Source organism: Parambassis ranga, chromosome 20 (genome assembly GCF_900634625.1).
Source record: "Parambassis ranga chromosome 20, fParRan2.1, whole genome shotgun sequence".
In the NCBI taxonomy this organism is placed as follows: domain Eukaryota; kingdom Metazoa; phylum Chordata; class Actinopteri; family Ambassidae; genus Parambassis; species Parambassis ranga.
The window spans coordinates 5901097-5919850 of NC_041040.1; the positions used below are offsets into that span (position 1 = coordinate 5901097).

The 18754-nt window shown below is 44.7% G+C and overlaps 1 protein-coding gene across 1 annotated transcript; it reads right to left on the reverse strand.

Moving 5' to 3' along the window:
* Positions 1-1949: 1949 nt before the first annotated feature.
* klf6a (Kruppel like factor 6a) lies at positions 1950-8930 on the reverse strand. The gene is made up of 4 exons (XM_028433123.1): positions 8532-8930; positions 6453-7035; positions 5569-5692; positions 1950-4629 (listed from the first exon to the last, which is right to left on the reverse strand). The coding sequence occupies exons 1-4, from the start codon at positions 8631-8633 to the stop codon at positions 4578-4580; spliced, it is 861 nt and encodes a 286-aa protein (XP_028288924.1). The 5' UTR covers positions 8634-8930; the 3' UTR covers positions 1950-4577.
* Between the last annotated feature and the right edge of the window lie 9824 nt (positions 8931-18754).

Genomic DNA, 18754 nt, shown 5'->3' on the forward strand with positions numbered 1-18754 from the left:
AGTTAAAGCTACAGGGGGGAACTTCTCTCCCCCTTCTGGCAGTTAGTGGGATCACACAGACACTGTTTACATGATGTTTACTTGTGGTGTAACATCAGGACTGTCGGTAGCTTAGCTATGAGCTAACCTAGGTTTGTTTAACCCTCATATAGAGCGAGCTAAGCTAACCTAGCCTGGACCATTGATTCTTTCTCTCTCTCTCACACACACACACACAGACACACACGGCATTGACTGATGTAGTCTACATACCGAACAACATGTTAAGCTACATCGCTTACGTTATTGCCCCCGCTGGTGATGTATAGTATTACACACGTCGCTGCAAGCAATGCTCCTCGATGCGTTGAGTATGAAACAGCCCTTGGTGTTATGTAGCATTTGTCACTGTCAATGTCTTCAGTGGGGCACCAGGTATTCACATTCACTATGTTTATCCTCTTCCATTCTTGTGACTAATTACTATGCTCTTTAGCTTGCAACAGATATGCCAGTGCAGGAATGTCACCACGGAAACCACATTTTAAAGTCTGGTATACCAGAATGCTGATATGGCCAAAGGACTGCTGCAGGAATGAGTCCTAAAACCCAGAAATATGTTAGCTATTTAGCACTTCTGTTGCAAACACTGACTGTGTGACTTATTTTACAACAAGGACTGTCAAAAAGGGAAGAGCGATAAACGACATGTCAAGAAATGATGACATCTGCACCGATTCAGCACCAATGTACAAATATTTTTAGTAGTTCTAGGTCCTAGGTCCTTAGAAGCTAAAACACTGAATAGCTTGGTGATATTTCTTTATCTTGGGTTACAGGGATGTATCTTAAGGCACAGTCAGCTCCTCATTCTCTCAAAGAACTGCTGCCAAGTTCTGCTTTAGAAACCTCAGAGAACAACAGCTCAGCTACAACTGGTTAGTCAGTGCAAGTTCTCATGTCAGCAAACTGCATCAAAGACCCCCTGGTCTGCACTCCCCTGATGCATTAAGATAAGACATGCGGCATCTAATAGTGATGAAGAGTTTCCAGTGATCTTTTGGGTTTGAGACTTGGTCACAACATCAATGTGGGAAAACACATGGAGTCTGCTCACATCAGAGGAAACCCTTGACCTTAAAGCCACATTTATCCACAACAGTCCACCTCATGATGGGACGTTCCACACATGTCGTGCGGATGTGAGTCAGCTGTACACGCCTGGCTTCAACCGGAGCATCAGTTTGTGAATTTGACAAACACAGTGGAGTTTGGAGAGATCAAGGAGCTGCAGCAAAAAAAAGGAAAGAAGAAACACAACTCCAAAGCTGGGAGGTTCTTTAAAGCAAGCTTAATTACCAACTGCAGGCGAAGCTTCACTTAAGGCTTTTACTGGAAATCAGAGGTGCTAATAAGTTGCCTGCCCATCCGAGGTCATCACCATAAGCAGAGTAGAAGCACATTTTGTCTTGTAATATTATTTTCATGTTAGTTTGTAACTTAAAACCCGGCTCTTTGGTTTATCCACTGCTGTTTGGTATCATTATCTGTGTCAAGTAGAGTAATTATCTAACAAATGTATAAAAGCGGCTCTCTAATTAAATGCCACGGGCTGTAAGAGATGGAGATAAATTATTTATACTGCTTTGATGAGAGTTAGCTAGCTTTAAGGAGCGAGCAGTCAGTCGTTTTTTTTGGAATTGAAACCACTGCAGTAGGAAAGTTTTCTAGAGGGTGTTTAAAGAAAAAAAAGTCTGTATTTGCCAGCGGGAACGTCAGATTTGCTAATTTTTTTAAAAGATATTTTCTGGGAGGTGTTTCAAGGAAAAGATTTTGCAATGACCTATGCTCTCAGTGTGACCCTAAAGTACTCCTGAAAAGAAGAAGCCACTCATCCTGAAGCTGCAAAGAAGAAAAGAAGCAGAATAACTGAGGAGGATCAACTGATGAGACAAAGGAAGCAAGCCGAGGTCAGATAAGAATTTCTTATTATTCCAATAAAAAATACATTCATACAGAAATATAACAATTTTGCAAAACAATTTCAAATAAAAATTTCATAAAGCATAAACATAACAATTTTACAAAAGTTGTTTTTTTTTCTTTTTTTTATACAAAGATTCAGTTGAGAACAAAGAGCTGTGTGTTTGTGTGTGTGTGTGTGTGTGACGAGAGAAGAGGTGTAGTGGTGGAAAAAAGTTGATGGAAGAGTGTGAAAGATGTGAGCGAAAAGAGAAAGTTAAAAACTTACAACATGGGGCTAAATCAAGGCTCAATTATCACTTGAATAGTAATTGGCTGATGGATGTTCCTGCTCTTTGCCCGACAAAAAGGCATCGCCAGCACTCGCTCAAATCTATCGCAGCAAGCGGTTTCAAGTTTGTAGTCGTCCTGCACTCCCCTCCTGCACCCACTGATCTGAAATCCATATGCTGTAGCGGGCCGTGGTGCGGCTTGCTGCTGCAACAACGAATTCCTACAAAGCACGGTCGCTGATCTGGAGTGGGAGGATCGCTTCATCCTCCAGTGGAATCACTAGCGTTATAAAGGAGAGGCTTTTTTTTTAAATTCTGGGCCAGATTTTTCAATGTGCACCATCACCGCTTGATCTGTATCTCCTTCCCGAGAGCCCTCCCCCCCCCGCCCCCTCGCTCCTGTGGTTTTCATAATACTGTTGCAGCTTGGCTAAAACAACGCTCCCCAGACAGGTCAATAACCAACCTACACAGTCAGCAGTCTGTGACAGATTCCATGCCAACAAAGCCTTTAGCAATTCATTACCGAGAGGCAGTACAAGGCGAGGCCTGTCCGACTGCAGCCTGTTAATTACAATAAATCTTTAGCTTTTTTCTTCAGTCCCACTTGTAAGGGATGGAGGGGATAGTCAGGAGATGGAGAGGGGGGCACTGGAAAATGGAGCAGCAGCACTTTTGTTGAGCTAGTCTTGTCACGTTTGTACCTTTCGCCCTGCATGTGAGTGACTCGAGTCCGTACTACACAGTAGTTAACATCTATAACGACTAAATTTAAGTGCTCAAAACATCTTATATACATTTTCTGACTTAATTTAAAACTAAACCGGTGCTCCAACAACTAAAAAGAGAGAAGGTACTTTTTGTTTTAACAAACTGCCATTAAACACAAAGGAGGTGCGGAGTTAACTCGTAATTGAGCCTTGATTCGAGCTTGTCAAATCACCCAGACAACAAATTGTGACATCCCAAGGGGGGGGGGGGGGGGGGGGAGCGGATCACCCAGGTCACTTGCATAAGGCACCATTAAGGTCAACAGTGCATTATTAGATAGAAAGAAAGTACAAAAACAGAATGAAAAAGTCATCCTCAAGGCTTAGAATGAATGAGAAAACTTAAGAAAGCAGTGGTGATATCTCCAGCCAGATGGGGTTGCGGGGGTGGGGGGCGAAATATGAATGAATGGAAATGGATGTTAGAAAAAAAATCATCAAGGCTTTATGTACAATATTGTAACATTTAACCGTTCGCATTTTAGCTGCACTTTTATTGAATCTATTTGCAGTCCTGATTACAGTGGAAACAGGAAATGAACAAACCCTAGAACCATGCAACACCTGTCTATGATACTGAAGTTATAGTATAGTTGTGTTATACCTCTAAGCACACAGCTTATACAATTGGACTACAAATGAGCTTTGTAGCTTGTAAAAAAATAATAAACCAGGCTACATAACACATTGCACATTTAGTAGCTGCACCAAAAACACCAAAAAAAAAAGCTCCTGTCATACAGTGACCAGAGGGGAGGAAGGAGGAGTGGGGGGGTGTGGAAGTTTGGTCCCTGGTGTGGGGGGGTGTGGGTGTGGGGGTCACAGACCAGACACCCAAGGCCTCAGCTGCACCGAAGAAGCAGCCCTACCGAACCCCACCACCCCTGAGTCTGGGTGCCAGACAGACAGGCAGACAGGCAGGCAGGCAGGAACTTCCTCACTCTGCCACCGGGGGAAACATCCCCACTCAGTCCACAGCAACATTGGAACCAGCCCCGCACCATCCACCAAAAAACATCTTCCAGAAAAGAAAAGAAATCTTCTTCTTCTTCTCCTCCTCCTCCTCTCTTTCCCGGGGGCCGGTCAGCCAACCTCAGACATTCACAGTGCACACATGCTTACCTCAGACAGGTTTGTAAAGTACCAGTGTATCTGCTGTCCGGGAGATGTCCCCAAAACATCATGCACCATACACACAAGTCATTCACTCTTTTCTTTTTTTAAAGTTTTTTTGTGTGTGGTTGTAAGTCCTTCTCTTCTCAGTCAAGAGAAAAAAAAATTCTTTCCCATCCATGATTTTGTCCTCTTGTTGCAACAGACAACCTTCAGAGCGCCTTTCTCCAAAGAGAGGTCCCGGAGGCACTGGGTTTCAGTATGGTGCAAAACGGCATGCTTTGGCTGGAACACACTCCCACCACTCTGCTCTGGGACAGTTCAACCAAGAGACTGGTCGGGAGACGGCGTTTGTTTGCTGTGTTTTTTTTTTTTTTTATCCTCTGTTTTAAAAAAAAAAAAAAGAAAAAAAAAAAGGTTTTCCCCTTCACTGCTTTGCTTGGTTGGTGCCTGTCCTGCTCTATACGTGCCTCTTCATGTGAAGGGCCAGATGGTCAGACCTGGAGAAACATCTGGGGGGGGGGGGGGGCAGAAGAGGAGGAGGAGGAGTGATGATGACGAAGAATAAATAAAACAACTTCCAACAGAGTGACTTCTGATATTAGAGGCTACCATGATGCACACTGAGACAGCTGTTTGTTTCTCTGAGCTAACACTAGCTACACATGAATGGAGTTAGCTTCAAGCTGTGCTGGCAGGAAAACAACAGTGGCTCTGACTACAAGGCTGAAGTGACTCACATGTGTTTTTTCACATGATGTGAGTTTCAGGTGTGCATGAACACGCCTGAAAAAATAAATCAGATTATCAATCCTGACTTTTGAGTCAGAGTTGCGTCATTTCAGAATGTGGCCTGGAATTAGATCCATATCTGCTTTGAAGCCATGCAACATAAAGGTGTGAAGATGAGCTATTCTGATGAAAATCAGAAGTAAACAATGTAGCCTGTGAAAGTCACCTCACAGCCTGCTTGATACTGGAGTGACTAAAACATTAAAATATTGGCATATAATCCTTCATCCACTGCAGGAAAAACATGATGGTTCCCAGTGTCTAGATTATCCATAGACCTGATATGTGTCTTTAAACTTTGTGAAGGCACCATAGCTACATTTCTTGCAGTATGTTCTGTAAAAATGAATAAATATACAGGCCAACATACATAACCAGCCAATAATATCCGCAGATTGAGATATTGATTAGGCACTAGCTGGGAGCAGCCTGTGTCCTGTGAGGACTTACTGCTGTGTGGCTTAATAAGTGATTGGGTTGGTTGAAATATCCCATGACAGCAGTTATAGACAGATGGTTCATCCAATCAGATGCCAAAAAAAACATTTTTAAGCAACCTGTATAAAATGCATCACCGCTGTCCATCTTTAAAAGACGTGCATCACACGGCCTTATCGGAAGGCCGCTGACGTGTGTGCAGATAACGTGTCCTGGCTTACCTGTCACAGTGACTGCATTTAAATGGCTTTGCCCCAGTGTGCTTCCTGAAGTGTCTGGTCAGCTCATCGCTTCGTGCAAAACGCCACTCGCAGCCCTCCCATGAACACCTGTACGGTTTCTCACCTGCAGAGCGAAACAAGGATACGATGATGATGAACTCAGGACATGAACACTGTGTTTTCCTTTCTTCCCCCTCCCCCCCCTCGACATTGCTGAGGTGCCTGACTGATTGTCTGTGTTCTGTTGTTATTTAAATACATTCAAATCAATCAGCCAGCAGGCTGGGCGGAATGACAGCGTCATACGTGCCGGCACGGCATGCCGCTCAGGATCCAGATTCCACGCTGAACCTGTCTGCTGGTTGGTGTTTGATGCAACCTGAAACATGTTAGGAATTCTCACAGCGTTGCTATGCAGCGAGGTGTGTGGGATAAATGGCAACACGTGCAATTTCACGCTGCTAATCAAAAATAAGAAACGCTGAAATGACCATTCAGAGCTGCGGCCCCCTGCCTCCCCACCCCTTCACCCCTTTCCCATGTTGAAACTCAATCTGTTTTGAAGTCCTTTTATCTCCCATGTGCGACCCATCCCCCCCTCCCCCTTGTTCTCTCTCTCTCTCGCTCGCTCACTCGCTGGCTCAGTCAGTCACATTCCAGATAGATTAGGTCACAGTTTAGGTATCCAGCCATGCAGGGCTAATACTCGCAGCGCTCCAGCTGAGGACATCGTGCAATGTGGACCTTTAATTACATTACACAATGGGTGGACGATGCCATTAAGGTGGAAGACTGAATTAACAGCACTTCCGGCACTGACTCAATAAAGGCACAGATTTTTTTTTAAACGAATGAAAAGCCCTCTTCCCTCTCCTTCTGCTCACCTGTATGAGTGCGCTGGTGTGCTTTTAGGTGGGAGCTCTTCGTGTAAACCTTGCGACACCCGTTGAATTGACACCTGTGTACGCGCCTCCTGCCGTCCGGAGACGCGTCCCCACAGATGAGTCCCGTCTTTTCTGAACCCTTTGCCACACCGCCGTTCCTGATTTTGACCGGCAAGTGCAACTCGGCGTGCGTGGGTCCCCAGCTGTTCATGACGCCGCCGGCCTCCGAGTTGGCCTCCGGAGAGGACGGGGGAGTGCTAATGACAGAAGGGCTAAAAGGTCCAGAACCAACCAAGACAGACCCCAGTGGGTTGGAGGTAAAGCTGTGAGTGGGTGAGAGCTCCTCAGAACTGTCTGAAGCCTCGCTGCTGGCATCTGAATTCACACTGTTGGTGTCCAAGATTTGGCTGTCCTGATTGTCCTCCTCGTGGGCTGGCGGGAGCTTTGGGTCGGACTCGGCCTTGGCCTTGTCCCCGCAGGCCAAAATCAGCTTGCTCCAGAGGTCCTCCTGGCCGTCAAACTTGAGGTCAGACGTGGAGACGTAAGGCTCGCTCTGCAGGTAACGTTCCAACTCCAAGCATGTCTGGTTTAAAAATGCAAAAAAGAAGAAAAGACAAATGAATTAAAGAAGCAGCAGCCTGAAGAGAGGAGGTTCATTCACCCCAGCAAAAACACCGCTGTGTGGGAAATCCTTTTAAATCATGCATGTGCACATCCCCAATGTGCTTTTGGTGGTGTAATATTTGTTCAATGCTTACAGCAGGAAGTGCTAACTAGGAAACACCGGCACTTCTAAGAGCTCCAGCAAATTAATAGAGAGGAAATCTAATCTAAGTTTAAACTGGCCCTGATGTCTGGAGACCACGCTGCACCTTCCAGACGCAGATATTTGGGGAAAAATAAGAATCACACCTCATCAGTTACACTTCACCCCCCCTCTGTGGGTGACGCTTCCTTGGCTCAGCTCATCCTCCCTTACTTTAAATGGATCACATCAGCCTCATGTGATCCATTCGGCACCTCCATCTCTCCTGCAGGCCGCCACCAAAACGTGCACTGTCATTTCAGCAGTCCACAATGACTCACTGAACACATTTAGAGTCCTTTTAAGGAAGCTGCTCAACTTCCCCCCCACCACCCTCCTCTCCTTCCTCCTCCTCCTCAAACAACGAGGGGGCCATTCAGCTGCTTTTCCTCATGCGTACCACTGACATGCAATCACATCCTTCCTCAGTGTCAGACACTCTGCCGTAAAAAAAAGACTCGCAGGCTGCAATTTACTTACACCCCGGCCATTAAAGTTGAAAATAAAAAAGCAGAGAGGATGTTCATTAGAAGGTGATCGGAGACAGCAGCTCTGACAGGGCAAGATGCAGAATAAATATTTTCCTCTGAGGCTTCTGCAGCCTGACACAGTATGTTCCAGCTGTGCTGGTGTCTACTCATGTGTGCAAGAGACATGTCTCATGCTGTGGATCCCAATCGAATCCAATGATGAGGTTTTAAAATTAAAATAAAGCCATAAAACGCATTTAAGTTTTAAAAAAAACACACACATCTGATTCTGTATTAGTTGCTGAATCGATCTGAAACTGCACTTCCTCCCACGTCCGCGGTCATTCTCACAGCTTCTGTCAGGTGTGAATGCACCTCTAATGCCCTGAAACCATTCGCCAAAAGAAGAAGTCAAAATATAGCAGGACAGTAAAAGCAGCACCACCATGCTGCTGCTGCTGCTGGAGTTACTCTCTTCCATTCATCTTGGACGCAGCAGAGCCTCGACTCCAGCTGTCAGACTGACACACTGATCCACTTCAGTCTGCCAAAAAAACTTCACAACCAAACTGACGCCGAAAAAGAAAGATGAATGGACAGGCACAAGTCTAAGGACCCGTGTTGTCTTTATTAAAAAAAAAACAACTACCAGGAGGGGGTTGTTGTTTTTTTCTTAACTTTCCTCCGTGCGCCTGAACGCAGCGGCGTGATCTATTACAGCGTGAAATTCAGCTCAGTTCCGCTTCGCCTTACAAGCTCAAACAGTGACCTAAACGCAGCTGATAGTAGAGAACTTATATTCACCTGCTGCCAGTACTCCTCCAGTGACGGTAAGGCTGAGAAATAGCCCGTGTCGTGAACTATTTGAAGTTCTTGAAAGATGCTGCACATGGGTAGAACATCCATTTTTTTCCCGAGGTTGGTATTTATTGAAAAAAACAAACAAAAACAAAAACAAAGAAAGAAACTATTTAGCTGCACTTTGCTGTTTTCCTTAGAAAACACCCAGGCGAAAGAATAACAGTGATCCCCCGCGATGCAACACTTGTGCTGAGCAGCAGCAGCAGAAGAAGAAGAGGAGAGGAGAGTGCGTCCGTCCGTCCGTCCGTGCGTCAGGCAGTCCCCCCTCTTCCTTCGTCTCTCGCTGAGCTCTATGTATTTGCAAACACTGCACCGGACTGGATGGTGAACAACTGCGCTCTGCAAACTTCCCTATTCAAACCTCGACGCCCGCCCCCCCTCCTCCTCCCTCCTTACGGCTGGATTACGCCTGCTGCGCCTCAGCCAATCACCCGCGAGCAGCGTAAGGGCTTGCAAATGATATCACAGACGACCAATCACTGCCGGGCACTGACTTAATTTGGTTCCTTCTCGGTTTTAATTGGTGCGTTTAACTCCCTGTGGCAGGCCGCTGATTGGCTGGTTATTTATAGGCGCATATATAACCCGCTGCTGCGCTCGCTCTCTCTCCCTGTGTAGTCTTTTTCTGTCCGCTACATGTTTCGCCACAGACAGCGCATGTGAGCCGAGAGAGTGTCAAAAACATCTCTGTGCGCAACTTTGTCACAAGTAGCACTTGCGGTTAAAGGTGTGTGTGTGTGTGTGTGTGTTGACATCAGAACTTCCGCTCAGTGTGTGTGGAGACGTGTCTTGGGACGCGGTGACTAATGGATGGCAGCGTATCATCTGTGTTATCAGAACACACTCCGGCTGAGAGGAAACATTAGTCCTCACTTCTTCCCTTTGAATTAATATAGACCGCACTTCTGCTTTTATCGCTGGAAAGCTGAGATCAAAGTTGCAGCTACAGCAGAACTTTGACACTCAGTTATTACTTTAAAAAAAACTATTTAAAAAAAAAAGATTTGCACTTAAAAGAACATAAAAAAGAATAAATATTCAACAGTAGGTCCCCAAAGTTAAAGAGTTTGTTTTAGCCCAAATTAGTTATTATGATACATGAAAAAATCCTGTATAAATTACATGATTCCCAGGATTATTTCAGACCAGAATATTCGCTTTGTTTGTGAGAAAGTAATCACATTCGACTGTACAGACACACTAAAATTTAAATTACACTAACATCTTTTGTACCAGGCCGTAAACACGTTTGTTTCTGCTGGAAAATTGGATGCTTAAACATGAAGGTCTATGGGGATTGAGTTATGTTTGGAGCCACCCTCAAGTGGCCATTTGAGGAACTGCAGCTGGCTTCGTATTTCAGCCCTGCAGGTTTTCATTGAAGCCAAATTTATATCCTCTTGTATTTAATTATAATGTAATTTATGACAAGAAATTATCATCATTTGCACAATTGACTAATTTCAGTATAAGATAACATGTAAAACTTTTATTTATAGACATTAGTCAGGAACCAACTTGCTGTTTAATGAGAGATTTTTATGAATACGATTATTAAAGGTTTCAGCGTAGGGTTAAAAAATAGAAATATGTGATGATTTCACACATCAGTCACTTCTTTTTCTGTCTGTCTTCATTTAGAGCACAGAGGAGGTGAACTGTGCACTATTTCACAAGAGAAGTACACACAAAGTATTTTTAAAGTTTACACAACACAGCTCAGACTCATACAAAGTGATTTTTGTGTGTGTGTTTTAGAGCGTGACACCTCAGAGTCTTATATACATACACTCAGTATCAGGAGCTAATAATTAGCAGCGGTGAAACTCAGATGTATTCCCTATAATGAATCACTCTGCTCTCCAGTGACATTCCACCACACGTTCGGCCGTGGCACTACGTCACCTCGGCTGAATTCTTATCATTTCCTCTTTGGTTGAAGCACTCGTGTGCCACTGAGGCATCTCCTCCTCCTCTTCCTCCCATTTTTTTTGCAGCTATTGCATAAGTTCACAGCATTAAAGTGGCCCTACAACCTGGCATGCCATGAGATAAACAACATTTCCGCACAGATGCTGCATTGTTTTCTAAGTGCCAGTATTTTTCCTGTCTGAGGAGACGACTGAGCGTCCTTTGTACTCGCTGTCAGCTGTGAGAGATCATATTTGTTACCCGTAGCATCTGATTCGGTCATATGGGGATGGGGCGCCTTGTGTGAAGCCTGGAGCTATCCTTGGTAGCCCTGCAAAGGAATTCCTCTGTGCTTTTATGTCCTAATGGAACTATTCATTATGTCCCTTCTGACCCCAGTGGACACATTCCTTTGAAGAGTTTAAAAAAGTCCACGTCCATTTCAAACTTCTTTTGTCACTACATGAAATGTAACAGCTTATCATCTCACAATAATATGCCCACGCTCATTATTCATGCATTTCCAAAGCTGCCAGAGCTTATACACTGTGAGCATTTGATGAATAACAAGAGTGCACCAGCCGGTCCCGCCGGAGTGTCAGTGGGCAGCTCCGCAGTAATCACTTCCTTCAGAAGACCTCTTAGATGAAGCATTTAGAGAATGCGCGGGGTCCTGCATGGCAGCTTTTTATCTTAGAAGGCCAGGTCTGCAGCTTCATCATCGTTATGTAATCCCAGCCCAGCCAGTAGCCACAGGAAAGAGCAATTACAGGATGACCCATTTTAATGCATCACTGTCAACCCAATCACTCAGTTGTTTTAAGGGGGTTTTTCTGCATAACTTGGGTGCATTGTTGAGTTTTACACAGGAAGAGGCAGCTCTTTAATCATCCTCAGTGTAAAGAGAACACATGGACTGGACATGGAGTGATTCATGTTTTAAATATTTGAGACAGAATTATGATGTTTTTTCACACTTTTCTGTCCTTTGTAGTCTGCATTTTGTTGTGTTTGGTTGAACTACGTATTATTAAAATGGATAATTGTTAGAAGCAGTAGATAATGTCAGAATTTCATGACTTTAAAGTGGAACTTATGACTAAAGAAATAACACTTCCTTTCTAAAAGTTTCAGTTGTGAGCAATTGAATGCATCGCTGCTCAGTTGTGTACACTGTGGGATTTTGCAAGCCTTACTTGCTCTGGTTTGACAGGTAGCTGTGATTTTGCAACACATTTGTCCTAACATCGCAGCTAATGTGGCTGCTGTTCAGCTGTTGATGTTAATCCTTTTTAAGGCAACATTTTCAGCAACTCACCCACTTCAAGCTGAGCAGGTTGGAACCTTAATAGAGCTGCTACTCAGACATGGAAGCTTGTACACAACAACTGTTCCTGCTTTTGGTTCCTGAAAGTGACCCACACACAATACATCTCAACTACTGTTGATGGAGTTGTTGCGTTGTTTATATTTACCTCATCCATCTGTTCCACCCATACAGCATCATGTCAGCCTGGAAAATCAAGCACATGCATAAGTGTCCAAAACTGTAGTTCCCTCCATGGCCTCTGGGGGGGGGCTGGCTCCGAAAGTGAGTCAGTTCCTATAGACGCCAATGTTAAGTTGTCCTTCTTTACAGCAGAACTACTGTATAAATAATGATAGGCGATAGTCACAACATCTCGCATGGACTCAAAACAGCTCTCAAGAAACCCATGGATGACGTTCTGGGTGTTTTGTCCATAGTTACATGTGGTCTACTGTTCCACTGTTGGGGTCTTGGTTAGGTTAATGTTTGTCAGCTCCTTCTTGACCTTACACATTGTGTCTCTTTAAGAAGCCAAGAAAGCAGAGAGAGAGAGAGCCTGGGGGCCTGGCTTTCAGTCTGTAGTATTGGTTACTCTATTGGAAAGGATCCAGCCGTCCTGTAAGAAAGATGTAAACAATAGCTGTACATGTGCTGCAGAAAATGGGTCAACATGCTCATTTATTTTATTTCACTGTCAGCACTACAGACAACAATTTATGAGCCAACAAAGTCTGATTCAGAAATAAAGTCATTATTTGCCTGCTTACTATCAGAAGGCCAGTTAGTAATGAGGTACAGCACCACTGATGAAGACGCATGGCTCTCTGCTGGGGCCGCTGAAAATTTGTCCAAGCTTAAATAAAATGAGAATAAAAATAATTGATTGGAAATCAATGCACATACATCATTCACTCTTTTGTTAAAAGGAAAAATGGAAGGAAAGAGAGAGAGGGGGGGGGGGGCTGGAGGGGAGGGCGGCTGGAAAATCGATATTCATTCGAATCATAAATCAGAATTGAGTCAGCGCTCGTGGGGAGGGGAGATAATCATTGGCCTGGTTTTGGATTACACACTTCATGCGCTGAGGCTCGTCCAGCCTGCAAATCTGTTTAGCTTTGTTACAATCCACCCCCCCCACACCCCTTCTACACACAGACATGACAGCCAGATCCTCTCATTGAAATGCATTGATGGTTGGCACGTCGGCCCTACGCGTGGCTGTCAGGCAGGCCGTGTCTGAGGACAGATCAACATGTGTGCACAATGGGTCGCGTGGTGTCAGCCCCATCAGGTCGTCAAGCGGGGAGGCTCTGCCTCCCAGCGGCTCTTGACCTTGAGGATGAAGAGTGGTGGCCCCCCCGTGAGTGTGTGTGCGCGTTTGTGTGTTTTTAGCCGAGCGGACATGCATGCATGGGACACAGCAATCAGTCAGGACGCTCTGCTGATGTTTGGTGATGGAGGGCTGAGAATTGGTCTGTGCGCTTGCATTCAGAACAGGCCAATATATCAGTTGGCTGATATACTGAGGAGGAAATCAATATTGTCCACCTCCGATATGATGGAGGTTCTTGCCTCATCACAGTTGCACTCGAGTGCTGAGCAAAAGAGATTTTTCTTTGTTTTAAAGGTTGACAAACCTGGTAGGTCATCAGAGCTTTTGGAGGATTCCATTATTAGTTTGTATTTATTAATAGGGTAGTTTAATTCCATATTAATCAACACTGACCTTTAAAGTGAATCAAATATTCAAATATGCTGATGTTAGCTCAGTGGCTAATCTGCATAAATAGGGGCAAATTTGGCTTTTAATTGGTTAAAAATAAGGTGACTGTAGCTGCATCACATGTTGCATGACAACATGCTGGAACAACAGAACACACATGTCTTTATTGTACTCCAATTTAGTCACAACTGTCATTTTGAACATTTTAAAAAAGCATGAAAATATGAGTATGTGTACAAACATTCATGGTTCCCAGAAGGTGTATCATTGATCTTTCTTTTAGCATTCCTTTGGCCACACTATTAGCCTGACATTTGTGGTTTTAAGCCAAATGTTTTGACCCTACAAATTCTGTTTAGTCCCAATTAGCAAATGCTAACATGCTACCCAACAAACCTAAGATGGTGTACAGTATTCTGGCAGCAGAGGGAATTACAAAACTTAGATTAGCATTGTCTCGACGTAGCCTTTATTAGCCTATAAACTGCATCTTCTTTTATTTCCATATGACATATTTACACCAACAAGCTCATACATTAGCATCCTGGCAAAACAGACAGTGTATCCTTACATGTAAAATACAAGCGGTGGTCGAAATCTAAATCAAGTTGGGATTTGAAATAATGGATTTTTTGTTATGGCTGCTTTCCTGCCAACAGTAGTTCAATAAACACTGTAATCTTCTTTGTGTGTGTGTGTGCGATCGTCCAACCTTGTGTGTGTTGCTGGTGTTTTGACAACAGCAAATTACCAATGACCATGCAGGCTGTGTCATATAGCCTTGAGGTTATCACTCAAGTGAATAGCAGCAGAGTCTGTTTCTGTGATCCGCAGAGACGCTCGCCCTCGGGAGTCTCCCTGTTCCAATGAAACAAATAGTCTCCAGCTACTTTTCTGCAAAAACAAACAGTGAAGGGGGCCACATACACCCCCCCCCCCCCCCACACACACACACTACCACTATAAACTGGGCTCCATTCACTTCTACCAATACACATTGTTGCCAGGCGCAGATTTGGAGTGCTGCTTTGTTGGAACATTGCAGTCACGCAGTGGTAGATCTTAAAAAAAGTGCTGGAAAATCTGCGGGACAGTTCAATGGTCATTGTTTCACACAGGGTGGTGCATTCAAGTTGTTGTTTTTTTCCTCTGCGGTGATGCCAGCTATGCACTAAAAGGCTACTACTATTATACAGGGTGGAGGAATGTGAAGCATTTTATTATTTTCTGCCAGCCTCTGTGGGAACCAGCACTTTCTGGCTGTTTCGGGGGTGGTATGTATCGAGGCCACGGTATAAACAGGCCCAACCCTCTGATTAGGGAGCTGGGGATGTGTTCATTGTACACTTTCGGGTGTGGGAGAGAAAGAGGAGGGAGTGTGTGTGTGTGTGTGAGGAGGCGGACAGGTTACGATCAGGTTACCATGACTGTGAACACACTGAGCTGAACGTGGTATTTTCAGACTCTTACTGAGGATCACCTATCACCCAGTTTCAGAGCGTGCACGCACACACATGAATTTCTTGTGCACGAATGAAAACAACTCGCTGACTTTCATTGAGAAAAGAACACCCGCTGTAACCTGCCTGTCATTCCTGTCACAGGGAAGTGACTGTAGTCTGACTGCGAGGTCTCCTCACTTCTCGAGCAGCAGCATCCACAGTTGTAGAAGAGTCGTGGAAGAGTGTCAGGAAAGTGTTTAGTGGAGGCGAGAAGCCACCCACGTCTTCAAGCATTTTGTCTTATGATCAGCTACACTCTCAGCTCGCTCTGTTTTTTTACCCTAAAGGTAAACTTATTTCAAAGTGTATTATTTTTTCGAGATGGTCTTACTTCTACCTCTGCTCGAAAAAAACCCTGAATGTAAGACGGTTTATTGGGTGAGAAGTAGAATGTAAAAACCTCTCTGTGCTAGAGGATTAAAAGTTTGAACAGAAACAAAAAAACAAAAAAATCCACAAAGAATCAAACTCTTTGTCCCTTTTTTTCTTCTTCTAATCTGTTAAAATCTGTGTTTTACAATGTAACTTCAGCCCCCACCCCACCCCACCCGCCTCCATACTGTGCTATCTCAGTGCACGTCTCTCCCCTGTGTGAGCTGCTGACCTGGGGAGGCAGGCAGGCCTCAGCCCGGGGGGTCTTTGTCCTCACACAATTGTGACTCCACTGCTTGCTTATCACGTGTACCTGATCTCTGATCTGGTCTATCGCAGATCTGGGTCACAGATCAGTTTCGGACGAACATATCCGACTCTCTTGCTCCCATTGATGACAGATTTTGAAAATAAATCCAGAGACGCCCCCTCTCTCTGTCCTTTCCTGGTTGTACAAAGGTATTTAAAGTGAAACTACGAGCAGCACTACAGTGTGAGTGTGTGCGGTCATCACACTAACATCCTGCTTCCTCGTATGAATCTGGGTTTATGGCAGGGTAATGAATGAACTTTGGAAAATCTTTACTGTGAGTTGCTGCTTTATCATAATGGTGTTTTTTGTCAGGCAAAGCTGATCAACAGCAGCAGCTACTGCAGCGTGTGAACTTTAGATGTATAGGGAACACATCAGCTCATCCTGCACCTTTTGCTAAGGTCGTGACTTTTAAAGGTTGACTCCAAACACCAGGCTCTGTTGACTCAGCACCCCGTCTGTACATTAAGGACACACAGATAGCGGCCTGTTGTTGCCAAAGAAACAAAATCCTACCCACTATGACCTCACCTACCGGAGCGAACGCTGCTGAACTTTGAACAGTTATGTCATTTATTTGATCAGTGTGTCATCGGCATTTCCTTTCACAAGTTCCTCCTCTCGGCCACCCTCCCCTCTGCTCCTAAACACGATGTGTTTTCTCTCCCTATCAAAAGGAAATCCTATCCCGAAACCCCTAGTTTCCCCTTCATAACCTCTTCTGCCGTGCCTTTTGTTTTCTTCCATTGTAGGGTTTTCTTTAGCATAATCATTGCCATGTTAGTCCCTTTCTGAAGCCATTTTCCCAAGCTTAATAATAGATATTCTCCAGGAGTGAACGCTTGAGTGAACACTTTGATCTAAGGTGACCCACACAGTGCAGGTTTCAGTTCCCATTTGAACTAACAATAACATAGCTTATTGCACTAAAAGCTAAAAAAAAAATGCAGTGACGCGTGACTCTGTTCTAGGCTGGCTGATTCAATAAATAGTCATAAAACAGCATGTGTTACTGTTTGTAAATCATCATCTGGTTGCTCCAGCAATCAGATGATAATCATCAATGTCAGAGATTCTCCCCCTCCCTCTCTCCCTTCTCTCTCTCTCCCTCCCTCCCTCCTTCCCCTCAGCAGATACCTTTGCCCAGCTGAGAATGACTCATATCTCATGACTGCTTTCCAATGAAACTTGTTGTTCCAAGCAGCAGTTTCCGGGAAGCAGGCAGAGCGGTGAATTATACCATCACACCACCACAGGCTCCAGGGAGTAAGGGCTGACATAAACAAATATCTACCCAGCACAAGCGGTACATACTAATAAGGCCTTAATTATTTGATTTCTTTTTTTAGACGTTGATGCGGAGTGACACCTGACTTGTTTCTCACTAAACCTGTAAAGTGAAAGCAGGTAATGAGTTCGTTCTAATCCCGTCTCTGAGCCTTACGAGTAATCTTAGGACACATACACTGTGCTGCTAATCTTTGTCAGTGAGGTCAACAGATTAACTTTCTTACCATCATAAAACTGATAAATCTGTCATATCTGTGTGCCAAATATTAGGCTGTAGCTAGCAACAGCCATTGCCGATATGTTATCAGATACACTAAATCAACGAAATGATGATACATTACAAGATACAGCAACATAAAAATGCTTCCTGTGTCCTAGTCAGTGAGCTCATAAATGCTGTCAATGTAGCCATCATGATGTCATCCACAGGGAGAAAAAGGTAAACACCTGGATTTATATGTATCCATGAAGCATTTTCTAGTGTTGTGAGACCCAGACACAGGAAATGACCGCCTGTTATTGTATTTATGCTAAGCTAGCAGCTTGTAGCATGTTTAGCCCATAACCTTTCTATCCATCTCCATATATTTTAAGATTTGGGTATCAAACAGCTCAAGCCACACACACTACGTCCTACTTCTGATGCTAACATTCTCCCGTTGAGCACAACATGCATTTGCCTAAAACTACACACATATCATGCTGGTCCAGTAGAAGGGTCAGCTTCTCTCTTATCGCCACCCTGGCACCTCGGCTGCTGCCACCTAACAAGCCCCAAGTGAGGCTCAACACAACATGGTGACGCTAATAATAAAAAATGTGTGAACTTGTCTCTGTCGTGATCCCCAAACCGGTGTCATTTTGAAGACTTGCTGCAGGGTTGATATGGTGAGGGGCTGCAGCAGCAGCAGCAGCAAGGTGACACAAGAAGACGGACAGACTAGCTGGCAGACTAAAGCAGACAGGTAAACAGACAGACAAACAGGGCCGGGGCAATGCCCCAGAGAGCAATGACATGAGCGAGTGCCTCCTCACTGCAACACAAACCAAGACTGAGCAGGCAGCCAGGCAGAGAGGGAGGGAGGGAAGTGTGTGTGTGTGTGTGTGGGGGGGCTGCTGGCTTTCAAATGACTGAAGATCCACAGACATGCAGCACCCCGCTCACCTCAAACACACTGCCTGTAATGACTGGAGACACGGCATGCCTTCCCTAGGGAGAGGAAAAAAAGGTACATTCATGTGTTGGGTGTGTGGAGGTGGAGGTGGAGGTGGTGGTGGTAGGTAGGGTGAGGGGGGCACAGATGCTCTACACCCACCATCTCTTCCCCAACAATCCCTAATGGTTGGGGGCTCAATAAACAACAACAGTGGCAACAACAATCCAAATAAGCCATGACAGTGAGTGGGGTACCCGAGCAAGCTCCTAATTGATCATTCTCGGCTGGAGACTTCCCACTCCCGGCTCACATTGTTACACATGCACGCCTCTCATGCATGGTGCACGCACAGTTTTGCATCATGACTATTCTTAGTGCAGGTGTGTGCCACTCTGCTCCGATTCTTATTCTTAGCACATTCATAGAAAGTCTGCACTTAAACCTGGTTTTGTACTCATTTCTGGCTCGGACATGCTGTCAAAGCATGTCCAGCATAAGCCCCCAGCCGACTGCCCTATTGTGAGAATTAATTAGCAGGCATGGCCGATTTTAGCACAGTTATTTGGGACTTTCTGTACGTAGGTGTGAT

Excerpts from the sequence above, each read along its gene's own strand:
- klf6a (XM_028433123.1), bottom strand. The coding sequence starts at position 8,633 with ATGGATGTTCTACCCATGTGCAGCATCTTTCAAGAACTTCAAATAGTT. Across the intron at positions 7,036-8,531 it reads TGGAGGAGTACTGGCAGCAG|ACATGCTTGGAGTTGGAACG; the intron begins GTGAATATAAGT and ends TTTTTAAACCAG. Across the intron at positions 4,630-5,568 it reads AAATGCAGTCACTGTGACAG|ATGTTTCTCCAGGTCTGACC; the intron begins GTAAGCCAGGAC and ends CCCCCCCCCCAG.